The sequence below is a fragment of the Pungitius pungitius genome, chromosome 20 (genome assembly GCF_949316345.1).
Source record: "Pungitius pungitius chromosome 20, fPunPun2.1, whole genome shotgun sequence".
Classification (NCBI taxonomy): domain Eukaryota; kingdom Metazoa; phylum Chordata; class Actinopteri; order Perciformes; family Gasterosteidae; genus Pungitius; species Pungitius pungitius.
Window position 1 is genome coordinate 11506843 of NC_084919.1, and position 21102 is coordinate 11527944.

The window sequence follows — 21102 nt, forward strand, 5'->3', positions numbered from 1 at the left end:
GCGGTAATGAGCCTGAGGCCATTTCTAAAGAGCCAGCAGCTCAGTGGGAAGGGCAGCTTGTGAATTAAAGCACACAAGTTTGAGTACTTCCTGAACCACATAACACCCTCCTGTGATCCGACAAACTAAATGGACACATTCAACACTTTCACGGGAGACCCTCACGATGGTTTTTTATTTTTATTTTTATTTTGAACGTTTGCTAAACCCCTCCCCTGAGCAGCAGTGGTCCAATCGTAGCTTAGCAGAGGTAGTGAGTTGCTGAGCATGGTGCCGGTAGAGCAGCACTTTAAAACTTACAGACCAATCAAAAACCACATCGTACTAATTGTAAGAAATCGATAAAAGTGTGTGTTTGCACCCCCAACGTGATGCCAACACACACTATGGTACTACAGGTGCAGGTGCAAGCCTTTGTTTTGGCCCATCTGCCGTGTCTGAAAAGGACCCCGGTGAAGCGTTGAGACAATAACCCCAATGCTGCATCACGTGTTTCGTAGCAGTGGTTCATTTATGAAACACTAGTGACTGATTACATTGGTCATAAAACATATTGGTGCTGAGAACACAAACGAGAGAGAGAGAGAGAGAGAGAGAGAGAGAGAGAGACGTGGTTTGTCCACCCTCCTGACTGCAGACCTAACCTATGGAGAGACTCGTTTCACCATGGCAACAGGCAGAGCCCACTGCAGCCTGACGACTGGTGCTGCTGCTTGCTGCCGACTGCCAGAGTAGCGAATGCCAAAACCCCAAGAACGGCAGGAGAAGTGGAAGTGAGATAAGAGGCTTACCTTCGCCAAACCAATCCCGCCCCCCCCCCCCCCTTCCGTTAAAAAAAGCCGTTCCCAATGAGCACTATCAGTATTTCTGATGCTACCGATAGCACATGATGAGAGGAGAGAGGAAAACAGAGCTGCCCTGCTGTGAGAAGTAATCCGACATGTAACCAGTCCCGGTCCCTCTCGTGTCCGCCCGGCGTGGTGATTAAGCACCGATCTCCGCCTGTCGAAATGTACACAGCTCACGGGCCCTTGCGCCCCCGAGAGTGAGAACCCCCCCCCCCCCCCCCCCCCGCGCTCGGCAAATGTCAAAAACAGCTGAATAATTTAGACACCCGAGGTAACCCGAGGCCTGTGTGGATGTACACTGGAAAGTTGAGCGGTTTGCGGCCCCGGGCCCTTCGACACAGCCTCCACCCCCTCACCCCCCCCGCTTTCACCCTGACCCCCCCATCCTCACTCCTCTGAGCGTGGACGTGTGCGGGGTTGTGCGTCTGAAATGAACACACGAGAAAATGAATCTGTCTTTTTTTTTACGAGCCTCTGAGTTCAATCAGCTTTATCCTTCTGTTTTTTCCTGTTTTAGGTAACCACTCCAGTGAGCTGGCTAATAAACATGAAAACGCAGCCACTGAACCATTGAAAGTGCAAACAGCGAATGAATAATAGCCTCGGAGGAAACATGAGCCCCTTTTAGATCAAATGTTTTGGTGACACAAAAACAAGTGTTTCTACATCGCTGTGACAGCAAGCGTGTGAAATATTCTGTGTTGTGGAAATGAACCTTCACTAATTCCTAAATGTAATAACTTATACCACTGTACGAAACAAAACCTCCGTGCTGAATAAATCATGAGCAAACAGATGGCTTTTTTTTTTCTTTCTTTTTTTTTACTTTATGTGATACACTTGTTGTGACACTTTTAATAGACCAAACTTTGGAGAAGTTTCACAGGAAAAAGGGAACGCTGAAAGCCAGAAGAATAAGTTATTTTGGCAATTTGCAAAGTGAAACCTGGCCTCACCTCGTCTGGCACAGATGAGCTCATGAACACCACAGTTTCTCCCCCCTCCTGGGAGGGAGAGAGAGAGAGAGAGAGAGAGGGAGAGAGAATGTTGGCAGTCAGTAGATGTAAAAATCATTGCGTGTAGGCTAGAACATATGTCCATGCCTCAGGTTAGGAGGCCGGCAGATGGTCATGCCAGCAGATAAAAAAACGTATCAGCTGGACCCAAAAGAAGAAAAAAAAGGTCAGTTAAATAAAATGGACATTCTGTACATCAAATTGAAATAGCTTCCATACATGGAATAAATCACTAATACAGTAATTAAGCCATTTTATGTTACACGTTATTCAAATGAAGTGATTATTACACCAATGTATATTTTATAAGAAATAATAATTTGGGGAAAATAGTGTTTCCTAACAGGAATGAATTATTTATGTATTGTTCTACAGTATTCAAATTGAATCATTAAAAGTTCTTTAAAATACACTCAATGTGGGCAGTTAATGTAAAAATAAACATAAAATTCTCCAATAAACATAAAATTTGTCGACGTTCATTACACTATCTGGAATTACATTACGGTTTTACTATTTTTTTTTATTATTTCCTTCACAATCCCACTGAGGCTCAATTTAATGAAAGGTTCTGACATTATCTCTGAGTATTTGATGATTCGGGTGCCTGCAGAGGCAGAGAGAGAGAGAGAGAACGCTCTCAGGCCGACTTGTGTTATGTCACACAGCAGATAGACCCTCTAAATGTTAGAGAATCTCCCTCTCGGCGGTTTTTACAGAGACAAAAACACTGCTGTCTCTGAAATCACAAAAGCTTTTAAGAGTATTTGGGAAAGAAGATTATTTTAAGTGTTACCTCTGCATTCATATAAAGCCGTCATTTTTCAGGCCATTTCTACATGTTTCAAACATCAAAGCATAGAACAGTAAAAACCGCAGGCTTCAAGCTGCAAAAATAACTTGTCCTCCTGTCTTTGAACCATGAAACGTATCTTTTCTAAAGTGATTCTTCCAAAAAGGATTTCTGACACCTTTAGATGGCTGACATAAAACAACACCACATGAAGCACAAAGTTCAACACAAAAGGGCCGTACACGTTAACTAGATTGAAATTTAACCGTCATTCCATCACAATTACATGCATTTTGCACATTGTTGTAAAGTAGAGTAGAAACCTCGGGCCCTACACCCCCCTTAATTCTGAGGACCCCAGAACCCAACACAATATTTTTTTAAACCACTGATTAGGGAGAAATACTTGAATCAAATTGATTGACAAACATGTATTGAACTGCTCAAATGTGTTTGAAGACATATTGCGCTCGTTTTTTGTTTGTTGCATAAAGCCAATGAAAACTGCAGGTGACGCGCATCCGCAAACAGGGAGGCACGTCCCATGTCACGTTATGACGTGGTCACGTCACTGCGTGACGTAATATAGAGACCAGGTGCCCGTGACGGGACAGGGCGAGCATCATGTGTGTCCCGGTCACTTTCCACTAACGCCTTGGAGGAGGTCGCAGGCTGCACATTACACCCCACAGAGCATAGCGAGAAGGTCCACGGCGCGTTCATCCACGGACACACACACCGGGTATCGGACGGCAGCGGTTGAATTTCTAAACTCAAGCCGTTATTTGATCGTTTTTCCTCGATAACAACGCACCACACATTTCGCCCTGGAGGAATAAAGTTGTCATGTGACGCGAAGTAGCAGCCCGCTGTGGCTCTTGGCATGAGCCCCTAAATACATGATCGTATCAATTTGATATTTTGTCATATTTTGTCAGTCACAGGCGTCTCTCTGGCGAAAATAGTGCACAAACGTGAGCCGGGGTCAAGCCAAGCTGCGGGACTGTCCGCGTCCACCTGAGCATCACGCACGAGCCGCGCTGTCCCGGAGCACACTGCGGCACCGCGTCATTTAACACGCAAACCGCTCTCGGCACAGGACACTTCTCAGTTAAAAATGCATACTATTAGCATTGGGCTTTTTCCCCTCACAAGCATCATTCTCGTTCCGTCCCGTGCAAAGTTCTACACCTGAGACCCGAGTACTTACCGTCAATCGCCATGATGCTCCGTCCCGGACTCTACCAACTGTTAGGGGGGTGTGATGGAGGAGGGCGATCATTCATGTGCCAGTGGACTGTGTGTGTGTGTGTGTGTGTGTGTGTGTACACGTGTCTACAATGTGCTATATTAACATCAAACGGTTCCGTGTGATAAAAAGGATGGATTGAGCATTAACTGATCCCCCGGGGGCCCAACGTGGAGAGAGAGATGATTGTAGATGAATATCGCAGAAAAAGTAAAAGGCTTAACATAAACTATAGAAAAACAAGCATGATATGAATTAGAAGTGCAGCATGTGTATTACGTGTGTATTATAAAATATTAACTTAAAAGATTATGAATAATAAATGATCTGTCGTGTAGTGCAGCTTTAATTACCATAAACGATTATATTGACAGCGAATCAACACATTTTACGTTTATCTAACTCATTTAATAAAATGTTCCTAAAATAGCAGAATAAAGATAAAAGTTGCATCCTCATGAAGGACTTTTTGCCTCCATCTTTCTCAAAGTAACATGGCCAAATCAATTATTGATGATAAGAAGGAATAACAATTGATAATCATGAAGCCATTTTCCAATGCATCACTATTCATTAGAACTTGGAGGTATATTATTTTCTGGATATTAGATTTCCAGTCCTACAGTAAATATTCCACTTGATTAAAAGTACAGCAGTATTAGCAGCAAAATGAAAGTATCATGAGTAAACGTATTGATCAGGAATCAGGAATCGTTTATTGCCACAATATGTCAGACATACATACATTTGACTCGGTGGTTGGTGCCTGACAGCAGACAGTGTGACAATGGACAACAAACAACGTACTGCAGGAATAAGATAAAACACATAATAAAATATATGCTATGGGTTAGTAAGTTAAAGCTGTGGGTTAGTATGTTAAGAAAGAAAGATAATATAATTTTTTTTTAAAAGACAAAGTGCACCAGCTAACAGAAAGTGACGAGTGAAAGTGACAAAGTGTACATGGAGTGAGAGTCAGTCAGAGGGGAACCTGTTCCTGTGACTATCATCACCAGTATGCAATTATTAGATTTTCAACCAATATCTCTGCATCATTTAACTGTTCTATCCGCTTGAAGTGGAATAACTTTTTCATAACGGTACATTAGTCCATCTGGCAGTGCGTCCAAGTATACAGGTTGGGACCCTTGAAAAGGTCACGAGACCTTTGATGGGTCAGGAATATAGAAAAGAATAAGACACAAATGGGTAGACTATTGACATAATATGGAGTTGTCTTCTGTTAGATATTTATGAAATCTTAAATAATTTACGATCCATGAACTTCACCAACTTGACACTGATGTTTTTTTAAAAACAAAATATATACTTTTTCCCATACAAACTCCTAATCTGAGAAGTAAGGCAACCAGATAATTTATTTTTTAAACGTGGGCTCAAAATTGTACTTCAAAGTGCCATTGATGACATTCCACCACTAGATGTCAATCTCTTTCTTTCCAATGATGGTCAAGTCGAGTTATGAGTACATTTATAGCATATATCTTGTTCTGATTTCAAATATGTCAGTTAAGTCCCCCTCTCATGATAAAGCAAATAAACTCATCTCATGTGAAACACACATATGGAACCTGCCGATTGTTCCACCAACTCGGGTTTGTTACCTTTCCGAAATAAAGTGGGTTTCTTTCTTTTACAATTATAGAATTAATTAAAAAAGTATAAATAAATTAAGCCCATAAATTAGCAAAAACAATAGCATGCTGTACATTGAATTTTTCAAAATTTAAAACAAGTGTCAAAAAGTGTGTTCCGAGGGCAGGTCTAGTTTCTGTGTCTCACCGTCACCAGCCAATCAGATACAAGAGATCTGTCTACGTCACCACTCATAGACACACCACCCTTTTTTTTTCATTTAACACATATCCGCAAAGTTTACAAGCATCAGATGCCTCACACCTAATTGGGTTATTTAGCTTTTTTTAAACTCGGAGCGGATAAAGATGAGTGAAATCAAAACAAAGGGTTCCGCCGGGACCGAAGACCCCGGAGAGGAGAAGGACTGGGCCGAGGCCAAGGCGTTCTTTGACAACCTCAAAACCCACAAGCCGAGACCTGTACGTATTGCGCTGAAAAACTGGTACTAGCGCGAGCGTGTGTGTTCGCTTCGAACACTTTCCTGCCCACAATTTGTGACTTTTTAATAATAATATAACTCTTCATGCCGCCCCCCCCCCCTCCTTCCTCGTCCACCCGCAGCCCAAGCCCCAGTACGCGGTCACCGTCGCCGTCTCGTCTCGCACCCTCTTCGACATGGTGGCAGAGAGGAAGATCTACGAGGACCAAGGACTCGAGAAGTACGTGGCCTATCAGCGGGATCACGAAGACGAGCCGCTGAAGCCGGGACCCGCGTTCCCCTTCGTCAAGGTAGGCCCGGACCCCGGAACCCGGAACCCGGACACCTCCCTCCCTCCACGCCCCCTCGGCGGGGTTCACCTGGGCGCGGTGTCTGGAGTTCAACGTTAACTGGTCCCAGTCCGCACGAGGTGGAACTCGATATTTATATATAAAAATTCTCACATTTAGACCATTTGAATTTACATTTAAACAAGAAAATATATTTTACATATTTTCTGCTGTATATTGGGGGGGGGGGGGGCAGATTGGTATTTTCTCAATATTGGAGAGGGGTGGTTACGCTCTTGCATGTTACACGTAGCGGAGTCTCAAACAAATGTTACACATCGGGCCACACCTCAATGACTTGTGTTAAGGTATTCAAACTGCGCACTTGACTGCGGTATGAAATCATTTAACCGGACTTTTATCAAATAACAATAATTCACTCACACACACAGACGGTGCATTCACACGTCTGGTGAGTGTTGGAAAATGTGTAAATTTAATCTGGCACATTTTTTTTTTTTTTTACAAACAAAGGCACACAGTTTCCACATATTCCTCTGTTGCAGTGCTGTTTGAATTCAGTTTCAAAGCCTAATTGAAAGAAAGCTGCGTTGCAACACAAACGTTACGTTGCAACGTTTGTGTTGCGACGTCGCGCTCCACAGCGCCCGATGCAACGCGTCTTCCCTCTCGCGCAGGCGCTGATGACCGTCAACAACCGACTGAGGCTGCTTTACCCGGAGAGCGAGGAGCTGTTTGACATCGTCCTAATGACCAACAACCACGCCCAGGTTGGCGTACGCCTCATAAACAGCATTAATCACTACGGTACGCTCCGTCTTTAGCCAGACGCCGCTCGGCTGGGGCCCCGGCCGACGGGCTCGCACACTCGCACAGACGGCCCTCTGTTATTAACACACTATGTCTCTCCAACTTCCTTTTGTTTTAAAATTCAGATTTGACCATAGAGCGGTTCTGTATGACCGGGGGGAAAAGTCCCACGGGCTACCTGAAGGCCTACATGACGAACCTCTACCTCTCCAAGGACTCGGACAAAGTCTCGGAGGCCATAGAGGAAGGTGAATGCTGCGGGTGGATTGTAGAAAACAAACTGATACCGAACACCGACATTCAGATGGAGCGAAAAACATTTTCCCCCAAAATCCCAACTCTTATCCTCCCTCCCGCGCCGTTTCTAACCGACTCTCCTCTCCTGCAGGCATCGCCGCGGCAACCATGTTCATGGCGGTAAAGGAGAACGAGTTGAGCGACAGCCAGCTGAGAGTGGCGTTCGACGGCGACGCCGTCCTCTTCTCGGACGAGTCCGAGATCATCGTGAAGGAACACGGCCTGGACACTTTCTTTGAGCACGAGAAGGAGTTTGAGAACAAACCCCTCGCACAGGTGACTGAAGCCCGCTTGTACGTACTTTAAGCGCCTCGTCGGCAGCCTTTAGATCCAGAATATACAGACCAGCGTAGGCTCATCTTTAAGGTCATTGTGTTATCCTTACATTTTCCTTTTTAGTTTACACTAGTTTACTACTGTAAATTTAGTGTTTTATTCCGCCATTTGTCTTTTTTAAACTAATTAATTGTTGTTGATTTTAGAGAAAAGTTTCATTGGGTTGTGATGGAGGGATTGGGTTTCAGTAGCTTTTCTGCGTTGATAAGAATATTTAGTTCTTTGGTTCAGGTTTATCTATTCACATTAATTTAAATGCATCAAGGCCGGAAGCAGAAGTGATCGGAGAACCGCTCTAAACTCCGGCATCGTGCATTTTGCTTTTCTCTCCCCTATCTGTTTGTTCCACCCCGTGCCCCTTTTTATTTCCAAACAATTTACTCGATAATTTTGGTTCTTTTTTATTTTTTTATTTTTAGGGTCCCTTAAAGTGTTTCCTGGAGGCTCTGGGGAAGCTGCAGAGAAAATTTTACGCCAAGGACGAGCGCATGAACTGCCCCATCCGGACCTTCCTGGTGACGGCCCGCAGTGCGGCCAGCTCCGGGGCTCGCGTCCTCAAGACCCTCCGCAGCTGGGGCCTGGAGATCGACGAGGCCCTGTTCCTGGCCGGGGCTCCCAAAGGGCCCCTGCTGCAGAAGATCAAACCGCACATCTTCTTTGACGACCAGATGTTCCACATTGAGGGGGCCCAGGAACTGGGAACCATATCTGCGCACGTCCCCTATGGGGTCGGACAGAAGTACCACAAGGGTAAACTCATCGTCCCGCCGAAAAAGGAATGATCGAGAACTGGTTGAAAAATCCACAAGGCTCCAAAATACAACCGTGCATTTGAATTGATCCGGTAAACGATTACCGGCAATTGCCTTTTAATGCCTTTCACTTTTTTCTACTTTTCTTGGAATACGGTTTTATTGATGAGTGTAGGAATGTTTTTAACTTTTTCACTAAACACTGTTCTGTAGGTATAAACACCAGATTCAAGATGACCCATTTGTACACATTTTCACCCTTTGAGAGAGATTTGTTTATCATATCATTTGCATCCATTCCTTTTTTTACAATAACATATGTCGTTTTTTAAATCTTGGTTTCAGCTATTTGTTTCTGGGTGTAATCTAAATGAGTAGGAGAATATATCTGCTATAGTAGATCTTATCTTTCCTGCATTGGCTCTTTAATTGCTTTTAAACGTAAAGATTGTGAACTGGTTAAATTACGGCAATTTCCACTTGGGCATATTGGTCTCTGCTTTTAGTAATAAATACTCATATGTATTCTGTTGGCATATTATGAACACTGATGCTGTTTTTCCTTACGGCCCATCATGTAAACGTTATATTTCTCTTTAAACCTTTATACGCCTGTACACTGCACCTCTTTATCAGGAAGCGCACTGTAACTACACTTTTCTGTCACGTTCTAGTGCTTTTATATAGGAACGAGTGCACATGAACATTTTTGCAAATTGGATTTGATTTATTTTCTTATTGCAAAAAGATCTAAATGTTTTCAAAAATATACACTTGTTTGAGAATATTTGTATCATGTTTAGAAATGTCTACAGACTATGTAGTGTTTTGAATTGATTGTAATCGTTTACACAATAACATGTTTGCACAGTTTCTCTTTTCTGTACTGTGTTTTCTGGGCTATGGGTGTTGGCTGCAGAGGAATAAAAGAATGTGGAGGAACTCCACCGGCTGGTTCTGTTGGATTATAGTTAAAGACATTTACTCAAGTACTTTGCTGCAATTTAGAGTCTTTCCATTTTAACATACTTTACATAATGAAGGGGGGGATATTGTACTTAAGTACTCAACTACTGTCATTTTAAAATTTAACCCCCTGCACAAAACAGTCTTGTTGGGGGCTACTTATAATGTTTTAGATGTCTGAACTGGAAATTCCTCCAATGAATCATTTCCCTTTTAGAATGGTTTAATTTACATTAATGTTTAAGGCCTAAAAAAGCCAAGATTAGAGTAAAGTCTTCCACTGGGTAATCACCCTAAAAGACTAACACTGTAACAAGTATTCGAAACCACCTCCACCAGCTACAGCAATAACATGCTAAATACATTTTGAGGCATCTGTCTGTTTTCATACTGTATCAGCATCAGGAGGATCTCGTTTGAGATGATTTGGACATCTCCGCAGTAGATGGAGCTGTTCAGCTGTAATTTGCTTTAAACGCTGCTCATTTGTCCAAAAGCCTGTTTTGTACGGTGGCCGAGAAGGTTCAGACAAATACAAAAGCAACAACACAACCGCAAACGCCACAACACAACACGAACGCCGCAACACGAAAATACAAAAGCCACATCACAACCGCAAATGCAACAACACAACCGCAAACGCCACAACACAACACGAACGCCGCAACACGAAAATACAAAAGCCACATCACAACCGCAAATGCCACAACACAACACGAACGCCGCAACACGAAAATACAAAAGCCACATCACAACCGCAAATGCCACAACGCAACACGAACGCCGCAACGCAACACGAACGGCGCAACACAACACGAAAGCGAAAACGGAAGTAGCTGCCCACGGGAGCGAGCGTATTTTGGAGGAACGGAGCTGGAGGATGCCAGATCGTTTAAGAAGTAAGTGAAACATGATTCCTTGCGGCTACAGTTAAAGTAAGGAATCATGTTTCACTTACTTCTTAAACGATCTGGCATCCTCCAGCTCCGGTGTTACGTGCCGACTGGGTTTTTGAACCTACTGGTTTGGCTACGCGTGCGTGTTTGTTTTGCCCCGACAGCGGCAGATGTTGTCTGCCTCGGTCACCTGATCCGTCACACATTCGCAAACATATTTCTGAAAATGTTCAAAATGTATCCCATATCAAATGCAGCGATTATGATTGTATAAGTGAGCACTACATCCCTGCCACGTATAAAGAAATAAATAAAAGAACATACGTTTATTAAGTGATCGCCACAACCTGGATTCGAACCCGCAGTCGAGCAAAATAGCAAAACTTTATAAGACAGCGGCACTACGCCGTCGGCCAACCAAGCTCTCAAATGCTGCTACTGATTTCACTACTTATCATGAAATTGCAAATCGTCAGTGGCAAGAACATCTTTTGGTTCAGGGTGAGCCAAGACAACTGGTTTTTGGTGGCGTAGCGTGAAATACATAGTTCTGTCAGGTTTTCTAGCACATTGCCCAAGTAGGATTACTCTCTTAATAACATCTAAACGCGTAGCCAAACCAGTAGGTTCAAAAACCAGTAGGCACGTAACAACGGAGCTGGAGGATGCCAGATTGTTTAAGAAGTAAGTGAAACATGATTCCTTGCGGCTACAGTTAAAGTAAGGAATCATGTTTCACTTACTTCTTAAACAATCTGGCATCCTCCAGCTCCGTTGCTCCAAAATACGCTCGCTCCCGTGGGCAGCTACTTCCGTTTTCGCTTTCGCGTTGCGTTGCGGCTTTCGTGTTGCGTTGCGGCGTTCGTGTTGTGTTGTGGCATTTGCGGTTGTGATGTGGCTTTTGTATTTTCGTGTTGCGGCGTTCGTGTTGTGTTGTGGCATTTGCAGTTGTGATGTGCCTTTTGTATTTTGTGTTGTGGCGTTCGTGTTGCGTTGTGGCATTTGCGGTTGTGTTGTTGCTTTTGTATTTGTCTGAACCTTCTCGGCCACCGTAGTTTTGGAAGGAATCGCTTCCTTGTGAAAGGAAGCTGACGTTAAACTCGAGCAGCTTTTCTTCATTCATCTCCTCTCTTGTCAATTGTCAATATTCCTCACTTATTGTCCTCTCTCAGCTGACGAGGTCAACTTGCTTTTCATTCATCAATGAAACCACAAACGAGAGTTTCTGTACAAAAATGTTTCAGTTTCAGACGCACAACTCACTGCAAACACACCAGTGACAGCGTTAACATATTTCGACAGCCAAAAACATGCACAATGAACAATGCTTTGAAGAATATTTAACTGAGCTCCCACTTGGCCCAATGCTTTTTTGACCTGTACCAACAATTTCAGTGCAAAGCACGGCGAGAATCAAGTGCAAATTGCTCTGCTCTCTCTGTACAAACATTAGGCCTGATTGGAAGTTAATGAGCTATCATGAGTGTGGTCCCAGGTATTTTAATAACATCTGATGTTTATCCTTTTTCGAACCAAAGAAACAGCAAATTACATCAGGTATTTATAGCAAGCTAAGAGTGAATATTTTCCTTGACACTAAAACTGGAGCCAATTTGGAGAAAGATTATTGATATTTGAACTCAACATCCATGAAAACAGTGATAGATTCAACGCCCCTTGTTGCTACCACTGCCTTTCTCTTTATTTATGCATATACATTTTTTGCCTTTATAGTTACACATCTATTGCTTTTCCACTGTGTTGAGCACAAACGGTTGCCGTTTGGCTGAAGTTGTATTTACAGATTCAGGGCTGTGTACAAACCATTGACAGTATAAACACCTGTAGAACTGGTCGAAACGTGGTGCCCACATTACCCAACATGCCATTCAACTGCAAACATTTGTTTCAATAGCAGTTCATATTGGGGTTGGTTTCAATACACAGTAACATTTGTTTAATCTGTAACAAATTGCCATTGTGTATAAAATCGTTGTATATTTTTTTGTATTAATACAATCCCAATCTGCTATAGCAAGCTATATGAGGTTCTTAAATGCAGCTTAATAATATGAAACGGATATATATATATATATATGTATATATACATGTTGAAAGCTAAACAAGTTGTTCCGGAAACTTGGCTTGTGACGTCTCACAAAGAGCAATGTCTTTGAGTCCTTTGATATGTTTACGGTAACTAAGTTATAAATGTGGTGGTGTCAATAATGCATGTATCTGCTGGATTACAAATACAAAATAATAAAATACCTAAAATATATATATATTTAAAAATATAACCAACTACTGCATTCTGGAAATACATGGAGGTGAGATTGCTTTCTTTATTTCATTTACCAGTTATAATGTTTTGATTTGGCAACAGGCATATTGATTTTGGTCACTCTTGTAAAGGCAGATTATTGTTTCCTATTTAAAGTCTGTGAGGAGGAAGAACTTGTGAGGCTTAAAACTCAGCGCTCAGGGGGGGTGAAGATTTATTTTTATTTTAATTATATTTCACAACATTTGAGTTATTAATCTTGTCAGCGTATCAGAGTACCTTTGCAGCGAGGCATTGTTTTGTCAGGCAACAAAGTGTGTGTATGCATCCCTGAGAGCCGGGACCAACCGGCTGTTGCCATGGATACTCGGTGCTGACACCACAAGAACTGTGTAGGCTCGTTGAAGATATAATTAATAACAAAGGATTAGAAGCAAAGGTAACATGGGCCTCACCATGAGAAACCTCATCAGACGGTTACTATAATTGGAACCTTTACCGTGTGTGTGTGTGTTTAGGTGCGTTTGTGTGTGAGGACAACACAAGAAAAGTTACCGCAGAATAAGTGTGGAAGCAGTACACTCATACTCTGCTGCGGAATTCATCTTCTTGACAAGCAATTTGCTCTAAATATGTTTTCCTGGTAGGTGGCCAAAATCTTGTAGATGTTGTTATGAAAGTGATTTATTAGGGCCAACGTTATTTTGGTGGGTGCCTTGATGCCTGCTTAGAATGTATCCTAGTAGTCAAACACAAGTTGATCATTGGTATGTGCTTGATATACTGTGGCTGCTTACAGTGATACACAAGCTTTGTTGACCATAACGTATAGTTTTGAGTGTCTCAACAACTGAAACACAACAGAGCACAACAGAGTCGATATATTGTCAACATTTAATGTATAGCTATGAAAGTTGGTGCTGACATACATGTTTGGTCAAAATTGTCATTTGTCCAATACTTGAGTTAATGACAACAAAAAGACCTGCAGCACTATTTTTAGATCAAATCAGCAAATGCCAGATTACCAACACATACCTGACAAACCTCAGCATGGTCATTCTGAGTATGGGACAGTTGTAGACTGCAATAGCTTCAGCCCGGTCAAAGCGACCTTAGTGAAGTTTAGTTTCTGCAGATGGCATTGCTTTGTTGATCTGTTCAGTCATGAAGTCTGTCAACGCGCTCGTGATGACAACTCAGTGAGTCTGCAGCACGATGCCACAGTGACCATTTGTTGTGTGACTCGCTCGAGCACACGCACACGCACACACGCACGGGCTCTGTTGACAGAAAACTGTGGTACCATAATGATATGTATTGAGGTCAGCTGGTGCCCCTCTTGACTGTCATATAGAAATATTATCCAGAGCACATCCACTCTGAAGAAATAAAGCTATACGAAGTCCATGTTCTAGTCATTTGTGTTTTTTATTAATGCCTTTAATACAAATGAACTGGATGACTCCATGCTAACAGGCCTCCTGTCTGCAACAGATGCCCATCTGGTGTGCATCACGTTCCATTGTGATTGCCGTCTGACGGATTCGAATGCACACCTCAACGTGTGTTCTGCAGCGATTCCCAGGAAATCTCCACACCTCCTGAAAGAGCTGGCCCTCATTCAATTTAGTCCACTCTCATTTGATTGCACGGTGCGCTTCCCTGAAAGCGACCCCACAGGTCCCGGAGGCATCGACAAGTGTCTCTGCGTGAGATGGATTACTCATGCGGCATCCGACCACACTTTGTTTCTTCATCTTGGCTTTTCGCGAGTGGCCCCCGGAAGCCGCTATCGACGCGCTCGGCTGAGGCACCAGACACAGTCAGAAAGCTCTGTAAACAAACACCCGACATGCAGACCAGAAAGATGGAAACAAGTTAAGTGATTCTTTGCTCATGACTCAAACAATGTGAAACGCTGCTTTGATTGTTGCATTGAGGGATGAGCGGTGGTCTTGCGTTGGGCTATTTCCATCTTTAATATACTTTTCAATTTTTTTTTTTTTGCTGTGATTTAGCTACAAGTGACACTGACTTTCAACAAGCATGCAACTGACCTCCCGTCCAGCCGGTGTTGAGCATGAGGCTGTGTGGACAGGTGATAGAGCTGATCTAATGAGAAGAGCGGGGAAGAAACATAGAAACAGTGGCGCCAGGCCACACTTCTTTGTGCGCAGAGCTGATCAGATTTGGCATTTAGTTCCGTTCTGCAGGCTCAGCAAGAGACGTGGAAACCGTCGCCCCTGCAGAGGAAAAGGCAAGCAAGCAAGAGACACAGCTGGCCATCAAGGGAGAGCCCCGTGCAACCACCGAGCGAGGCAAGCAAGCACCACCAATTATCTCCACCTCTGCACTTGTAGCAAGAATCCATTTTTGGACCATTACCTTCCGGCAGCCATGGGCCGACTGTCTCTCCCGTCAGGGCGATAGTTATAAATTGGCTCCCAACCCTCTCTCCGCCTCCTGAGATTGAAAAGAGATTATTAAAGACATACATCATATAAGAGGCCTTAGCCCGTCTGGAAAAGGCTGGGAAGTGGTGACAAAAGGCAACACAATGGAGAGGAAACAAGGACGGGCCGGAGAGAAAACGATGAAGCGATATGTCTGCGAGCTGAGGGGCTCGGTGCTTCTCCCTGGTACCAGACAGGGCGGTCCCTCGGGTGTCCCGTGGGCCCGGCTGAGCTGTCGCAGCAGGCGGGGTGTGGGGCCCAAGTCTGTAGGTGCATGTGCATGCGCATGCGCACAGCAGGCCATAACCGGCCCGCGGCGCAAACCCTACACATCGGATGCGGCGCTAATGATGCCACCGGAGACCGCCATGCAGGCTGGCTCCTGCATGGCGAGACGCGCTGTACAGTATATTATTCCGGTCGGATCCAAGCGAAAGACTCGCGGGAAAGACTTGTTGAAAGACACGTTGAAGGTCTCCCCTGTGATCATATGGTCAGAGATCAAATTGGATCATAACCGCTTGGAATATTCAATATTATTATGGTAATGGGATCTGCGGAGTGTAATGATGCAGCAAAGACTGTATTGTCACACGCAGCATGAACTGAAACGCGGGATGCTGCTCTTTGGTGGTTTCTCCCGTTGCATATTCTAGCAGACTAATGAGCCTTTGTTTTCAGTTCGGATTTCGTACAAGCATTCACTTTGAACTAGTGCTTTAGTTTAGGGGCTTACATCAAGGAGTCTCTGCTGCGCCCGGGCTTAATATGTGGCATTTCATTTCTGTCAAGCTGCCGCCAGTCACTTGCCAATCCCAATCTCTTTCACTCCTCCCTTGCACGGACCAACAGAGGTGTTATGGATGCAGTTATGTAACCCGCCTGAATACTGAGTTAGAGCTACAGCGTGGCCATATGAATACAGGCTTCAGTGTGTGCCTCGGTGCTACAGCAACTACAATACCATAATAAAAAAGATGACCAAAAAGGTTCAGTTAGCAAACTACACATTTTGTAGTCTCCGATAAAAAGTGCATGCATGACTGTGTGTGTGTGTTCATACACAAATGTACTCCACTAATAAAAAACTAAAATCACTATGATTATGTATAAAAGCATCGTCAGTATGTCGTTCAAAACACTTGGCAATGTTGTGTGAGATCAAGAGGATAAAAACTCAGGTTTTGACATTTGAAAATCTGCCTTTTATGCATTAAGTAATGAGCGCAATGGCCGTGAGCTTAGCCTAGCAAGTGCTAGTAGACAATCTCTTTCCATTTCACTAATACACTGTGTCTGTTAATGCTTGCATGAGCACCGCTGTTCTGTTAATTGGAGGTATTGATACAAATAGCTTATTCCATTACTCAACAAGCCCGTCCATTAGTCTGGGTGTCGGTGTGTCAGCTGTCGTGCTCTGTTGGATCAATCCTTTCCTGCGACTACTGACCCGCAAAAAGCTGCAAAAGCTTTGCTGTTCTGCTCTCAGTAGACATTCCAATTAAGAACTGCACCCTCGGAGTAAGATCTACTCGACTAGCAAAGACACTTGCTACGACTGTGCTAAAACTCACTCTCATTAAATCCAAACCTGAAGCCTCTGCAGAGCAACTGCAGACAAGCTGTAAAAAGCTCAGTCTTTGACTTCCGGCTGCAGAATGAAGTGGAAATAGAACGTTTATTGGTAAACTATTGAAAGAAAATCTAATTAAAAAAGTGGGTCCATTGTAGAATGTCTCCATAATGGTGTGCATTCAACTTTAAGTCAAGGATGTCCTTGCCTGATATAGGGGGGGGGGGGGGGTTCTGGCAGTAAAGGAGGCCATCTGTTCAGCCTAGAGTGAAATGTATTGGATCTCTTCTAGGTCAGGCTTGCACAATAACGAGACTGGGGCGAAACTCTTTGAATTTGGGCCTGTCCACCGGACCATGGCTCATCTGCCAGTTAGAGAATGACAATTAGAGAAAACAACACATCGAGGTAGCCGGGACATTTGCTGATGGACCGGACAAGCAACACGGCCTGCCCCCTGTCCCAGAGAGGCAGAGCAAAGCCGGTGCCGCCAGCGCTAAAACCTCGGGACCCCTCCGCAGCTCCCGGTGATCGGGTCTGCCTGGAGGAGGTGGTGGGCCCGTTTCAGAACCAGTGCCCCCCCAGCCGGCTCTCCTGTCCCAGTGGCCCCAGCAGCAGCAGCCCAGGATGCAGCAGCGAGGGCACCGGCAGCCTGTACAGCGTCAGCTCGGGGGTCACCGCCCCCCCGCACAGCTCCGTCAAGAAGCGGTGCCAGACAGCGTTTCGAGCTCGCCTCAGAGAGGTGGGAGGGTGGGGGGGACTCAAAGGATGTCCTTTCAGAGGGCCCCATTGGAGAGCTAATCCACTAGGGGAGCAGGACAGAGGCAGCGGCCGCACCAAACGCCGCGCATCCCCAGAGCGGGCCGGAGCACGTCAGGGGAGGGGCTCTTCACGGACCCACAGCGCCGCTAAAAGTGTGAGACTACGGCGGGCGCTGGGGGAAAAGATCGAGGGCAAAGTGAAATTTTCACAGTTCCTGAACGAGGTGACATTCAACATTCTCGATCCAAACAGCCTGCAGGCCTTTGGGAAGCGGGCCTCTCCCTCCGGCTTCCCCGCCATAAGTCCACCTCGGCCTGAAGACCCGATTCAAGCGGCGGCACAGCGGAGCCCGTGGCCGGCGAGCTCGATGGCCCGACGGCAGGGCCCATTACCGCGGCGCTGGGCGAGCCAAGAGGACCAGACTCTGCTGGATGCGGCCGAGACGGACGTGGGCCCGGTGGACCTGGGGGCGCGAGCTGGGACGCGGCTGAAGCTGGGGACGGACGAGAAGAGCGTGATTCCACCTCCTCCGCAGTTCTGTGAAGGGTTTGAGATGACGAGTCCCGATCCGGAGTTTCTTCCAGACTTCCCCCCATACCCCTACGGATCTGTTTCTCTGCCCAAGGGCATCAACATGGTGAGTGAAGAAAGTCCTCCCAGTTTTGAATCAAAGCAGGGCCATATGTTAGGATTGGAGTCACAAAATCTGAAGGGGACTCCTGAATAAATCAAGTGTTTGGATTATTTGAGTGAGTTGTTTTTTTTTACAAATTATTTGTCTAATCCCGTTTTTTTTCTCAAAAAAATAATAAAATATGTTCAAAAATATGAAAGAAACTCTACTCTGTAAGTCTGTTTATGTTCAAGAAAACAAAGACAGTAAACACATGGTCACACTCAAGCTCTTACACCCACGTACAGGCTCTCGGGTACATTTGTAAAATGTCTCACGTTCTAAAATCCTGCGGAGTTTTGGTACATTTAGCATTATCATACAAAAAAGCCAAGACAATATTCATATGTCACTTTTCAAACATTTAGAGGGAAATTCATGTAAATACATGCAATAACTCTTCCAAGGATAATGTTTGACAGTAACACAAAGTTACCATAAATGTTTCATCTAAATGTAAATGTTAAAAGTAAATATAAATGTTGAATGTTATAATGTCATTATATATAACTATATGCCTTTTTTTTTCATATGATGATGCTAAATGTACCAAAACTGCGCAGGATTTTAGAAGGTGCGATATCTTGCAAACGGCGCCCCAGTACATACACACAGTGAAAGAAGAGACAAAAAGATTCAGTGATTTAGTTTACCCTCTCTGTACTCAGCGAAAACACTACAAAACAAACACTTCCTGCTGGTGACGCATGTTCTCTGAAGCAGAGCTAAAAAGGAGAGAGAATATTGGACTTGTTTTTGACAAGTGGCTGGAAAAAACACTCTAAATGAATGCTATTGTTGCTCCGAATCTGCTTTATGTGCAAACAGGCAACTGTTTGCTAATCTGTTTACAGCTTGTTTGTCCTGCTGCTAAACGGCAATTGGGCTGACTCAAAACCCAATATACAACATTTTCATACACGCAAGCCAAGGCCATTAACTAGGCTCTAGCCTACACACATCACCAAGGCTAACCGTGTTAACGACAATCGGGGCGCTCACACATCCACGACACCCGGAATGCACACAGCACACTCGCCTCTGTCTCCAATACAAAGGGAGACATTGCTCTGCTTTGATCGCTACTGATATACAAATTTGTCGTGACGGAAGGCAGGATGCCTTTGTGCAAACTTGGGCAAACTATTGTTTATTTATTTTTTAAGGTTTGTGGATAGATCTATATATTCAGTTGGAATATTGTGTACTGCTGGACGTAGTGGCCTATTTAAATAAAAAACATTTTAAGTGAAAGTTTACCAATCATTTTTTAAAAGATTTTAGACACCCCCCCCAAATGTTGCTGTTGAGGTTTTTAAGGGGATCTTAACTATTATTATAGTTTTGCACACTGATCATAAGGCATCACCGTTCTAATTATTCTGTTTTAACAACAAAAAGCCTAAAAACTTGGTGAGTACATTAACCTGCTGATCCACACAAACAGCCCAGCACTCAGGAGGGTGTGCTCCATGCTGACTGCTGAACGTGCTTTCACTGCTTTCATCGGCAGTCTACCCATCAGCAGCTCCTCTACAATAACCCAAACTGAACAACGACTCCGCCCCCTGACCAACGTTCATTTTCTCAGCTTGAGATATGACATCGCTTCCATGGCCGTGGATGCAAAGGACCCCTTTTGTCTTCATTAATGGCAACCGGTGTTTTCCACAAATGTACAGCGGCGGTGTGCGTGTCACAGGAGGACAGGCCTGGAGCATCTATTGCATCAAAAGTGTTTGTATTTCCAGTCGCAGCATGACATTCATCTAAGTGCTAGATGATAATTCATCCTTCCGTCCTCCTCTTATTTCAAAATGTATTATTTCCACCACTAAGAGGCATAGCATTTCACTACTAAGGAAACATCACTACGCTTTGCGACCCTTGGACCAGCTCTTAGCAAGTGATGGCACTTCCCACAAAGACTTTTAATTTACACCCTGTAAGCATTTCTCTCTCAACCCAAAACATTCTTGACAGATCTTCCAAAGTAGCGGCGCTGCCATTTAATAATAAAGGAGAAGATCACATTGCTTTAATTTATTGTCTGATTAAAATTCAGCCTTTGCCGTCACCTTAGCAACTGCTTGAAAAAAGGTGGGTGGCGTGGGGGCTGAGAGAGGAAGGCATGTGAGCCCGTTGGTGTTCATCTCTGTGTGGTGCGCGCGTGTGTGTGCGTGTGTGTGTGTGTGCGTCGCTACAAAGTTTCCTCTCCTCGCACCGCACAAGTCCTCGTACAAGTGTGAGCGCGGTAACGAAACATTCTTCACAGGCACACGACCTTCAGCTGTGCTCTCGGCGAAGATGCAAACTCGATTTGTTAAGCGCCCCCCCACGCCCCCCAACGCCCCCCCCCTCCTCCACAGCCGGGCCTTAAAGCGCCTTTCTGTTAGTATTCTGACTCAGTTGTGTTTCCATCTAACCCTTGAGGATTAAACAGCGTCCTTGCAACGCTCGCTTCCTTCATTCACGACACTGTTGGACACGCACGACTCCCTGCCTTAACAGAGGTGGACCCACTTTCCACCCTTCCCCACAACACACGAGAAGCATCAGCCCGCCAGGCCTGCGCCCCAAACCTTCAATGAAGATGAGAATACTCGGGAAGGATGCATAATTCATCAACTTCACAAAGAAAAAGGGGCCAGCAGCAGACGTGTATTAAAAAAAAGTATTCTCCCTAACAGCGTGGGACTTGAGACGTGAGATTCAACAGATTGGACCACCTGTTCTCCCTCACCTTGCCTCCCTGCGTTCCTCCATCTCTCTCTCGACACCTCCTCTTCTTCTCCCTCCCCGTCGCTCTCCCTTCTTTCTGTCTCCGCTCTTTCAGCTTCTACGATTCAGCACCTCGACGAGGATATTGAGTTGCTGCCAGTATCCCTGGTGTGGGGGGGGGGAGGGGGGGGAGGCTTTGCCACATATCTGCAGTCTGGCTGCAATGGAGGTTTCCGCTGTCCCTACGCACTCCCCTCCCCTCCTTCCTTCCTTCCTTCC

The 21102-nt window shown here is 44.7% G+C and overlaps 1 protein-coding gene and 1 long non-coding RNA gene across 2 annotated transcripts; one reads left to right on the top strand and one right to left on the bottom strand.

The window, feature by feature from the left end:
* Positions 1–5754: 5754 nt before the first annotated feature.
* On the top strand, positions 5755–9439 carry nt5c1bb (5'-nucleotidase, cytosolic IB b). The gene is made up of 6 exons (XM_037449140.2): positions 5755–5987; positions 6130–6297; positions 6975–7104; positions 7233–7355; positions 7496–7680; positions 8160–9439. Exons 1-6 carry the CDS (start codon positions 5874–5876, stop codon positions 8520–8522), a joined length of 1083 nt encoding a protein of 360 aa, XP_037305037.2. The 5' UTR covers positions 5755–5873; the 3' UTR covers positions 8523–9439.
* Positions 9440–13699: 4260 nt separating this feature from the next.
* On the bottom strand, positions 13700–20947 carry LOC134107815 (uncharacterized). Its single transcript, XR_009942803.1, has 4 exons — positions 20846–20947; positions 15027–15104; positions 14699–14884; positions 13700–14474 (listed from the first exon to the last, which is right to left on the bottom strand). It is a non-coding gene; the product is annotated as an uncharacterized LOC134107815 (long non-coding RNA).
* Positions 20948–21102: the final 155 nt, after the last annotated feature.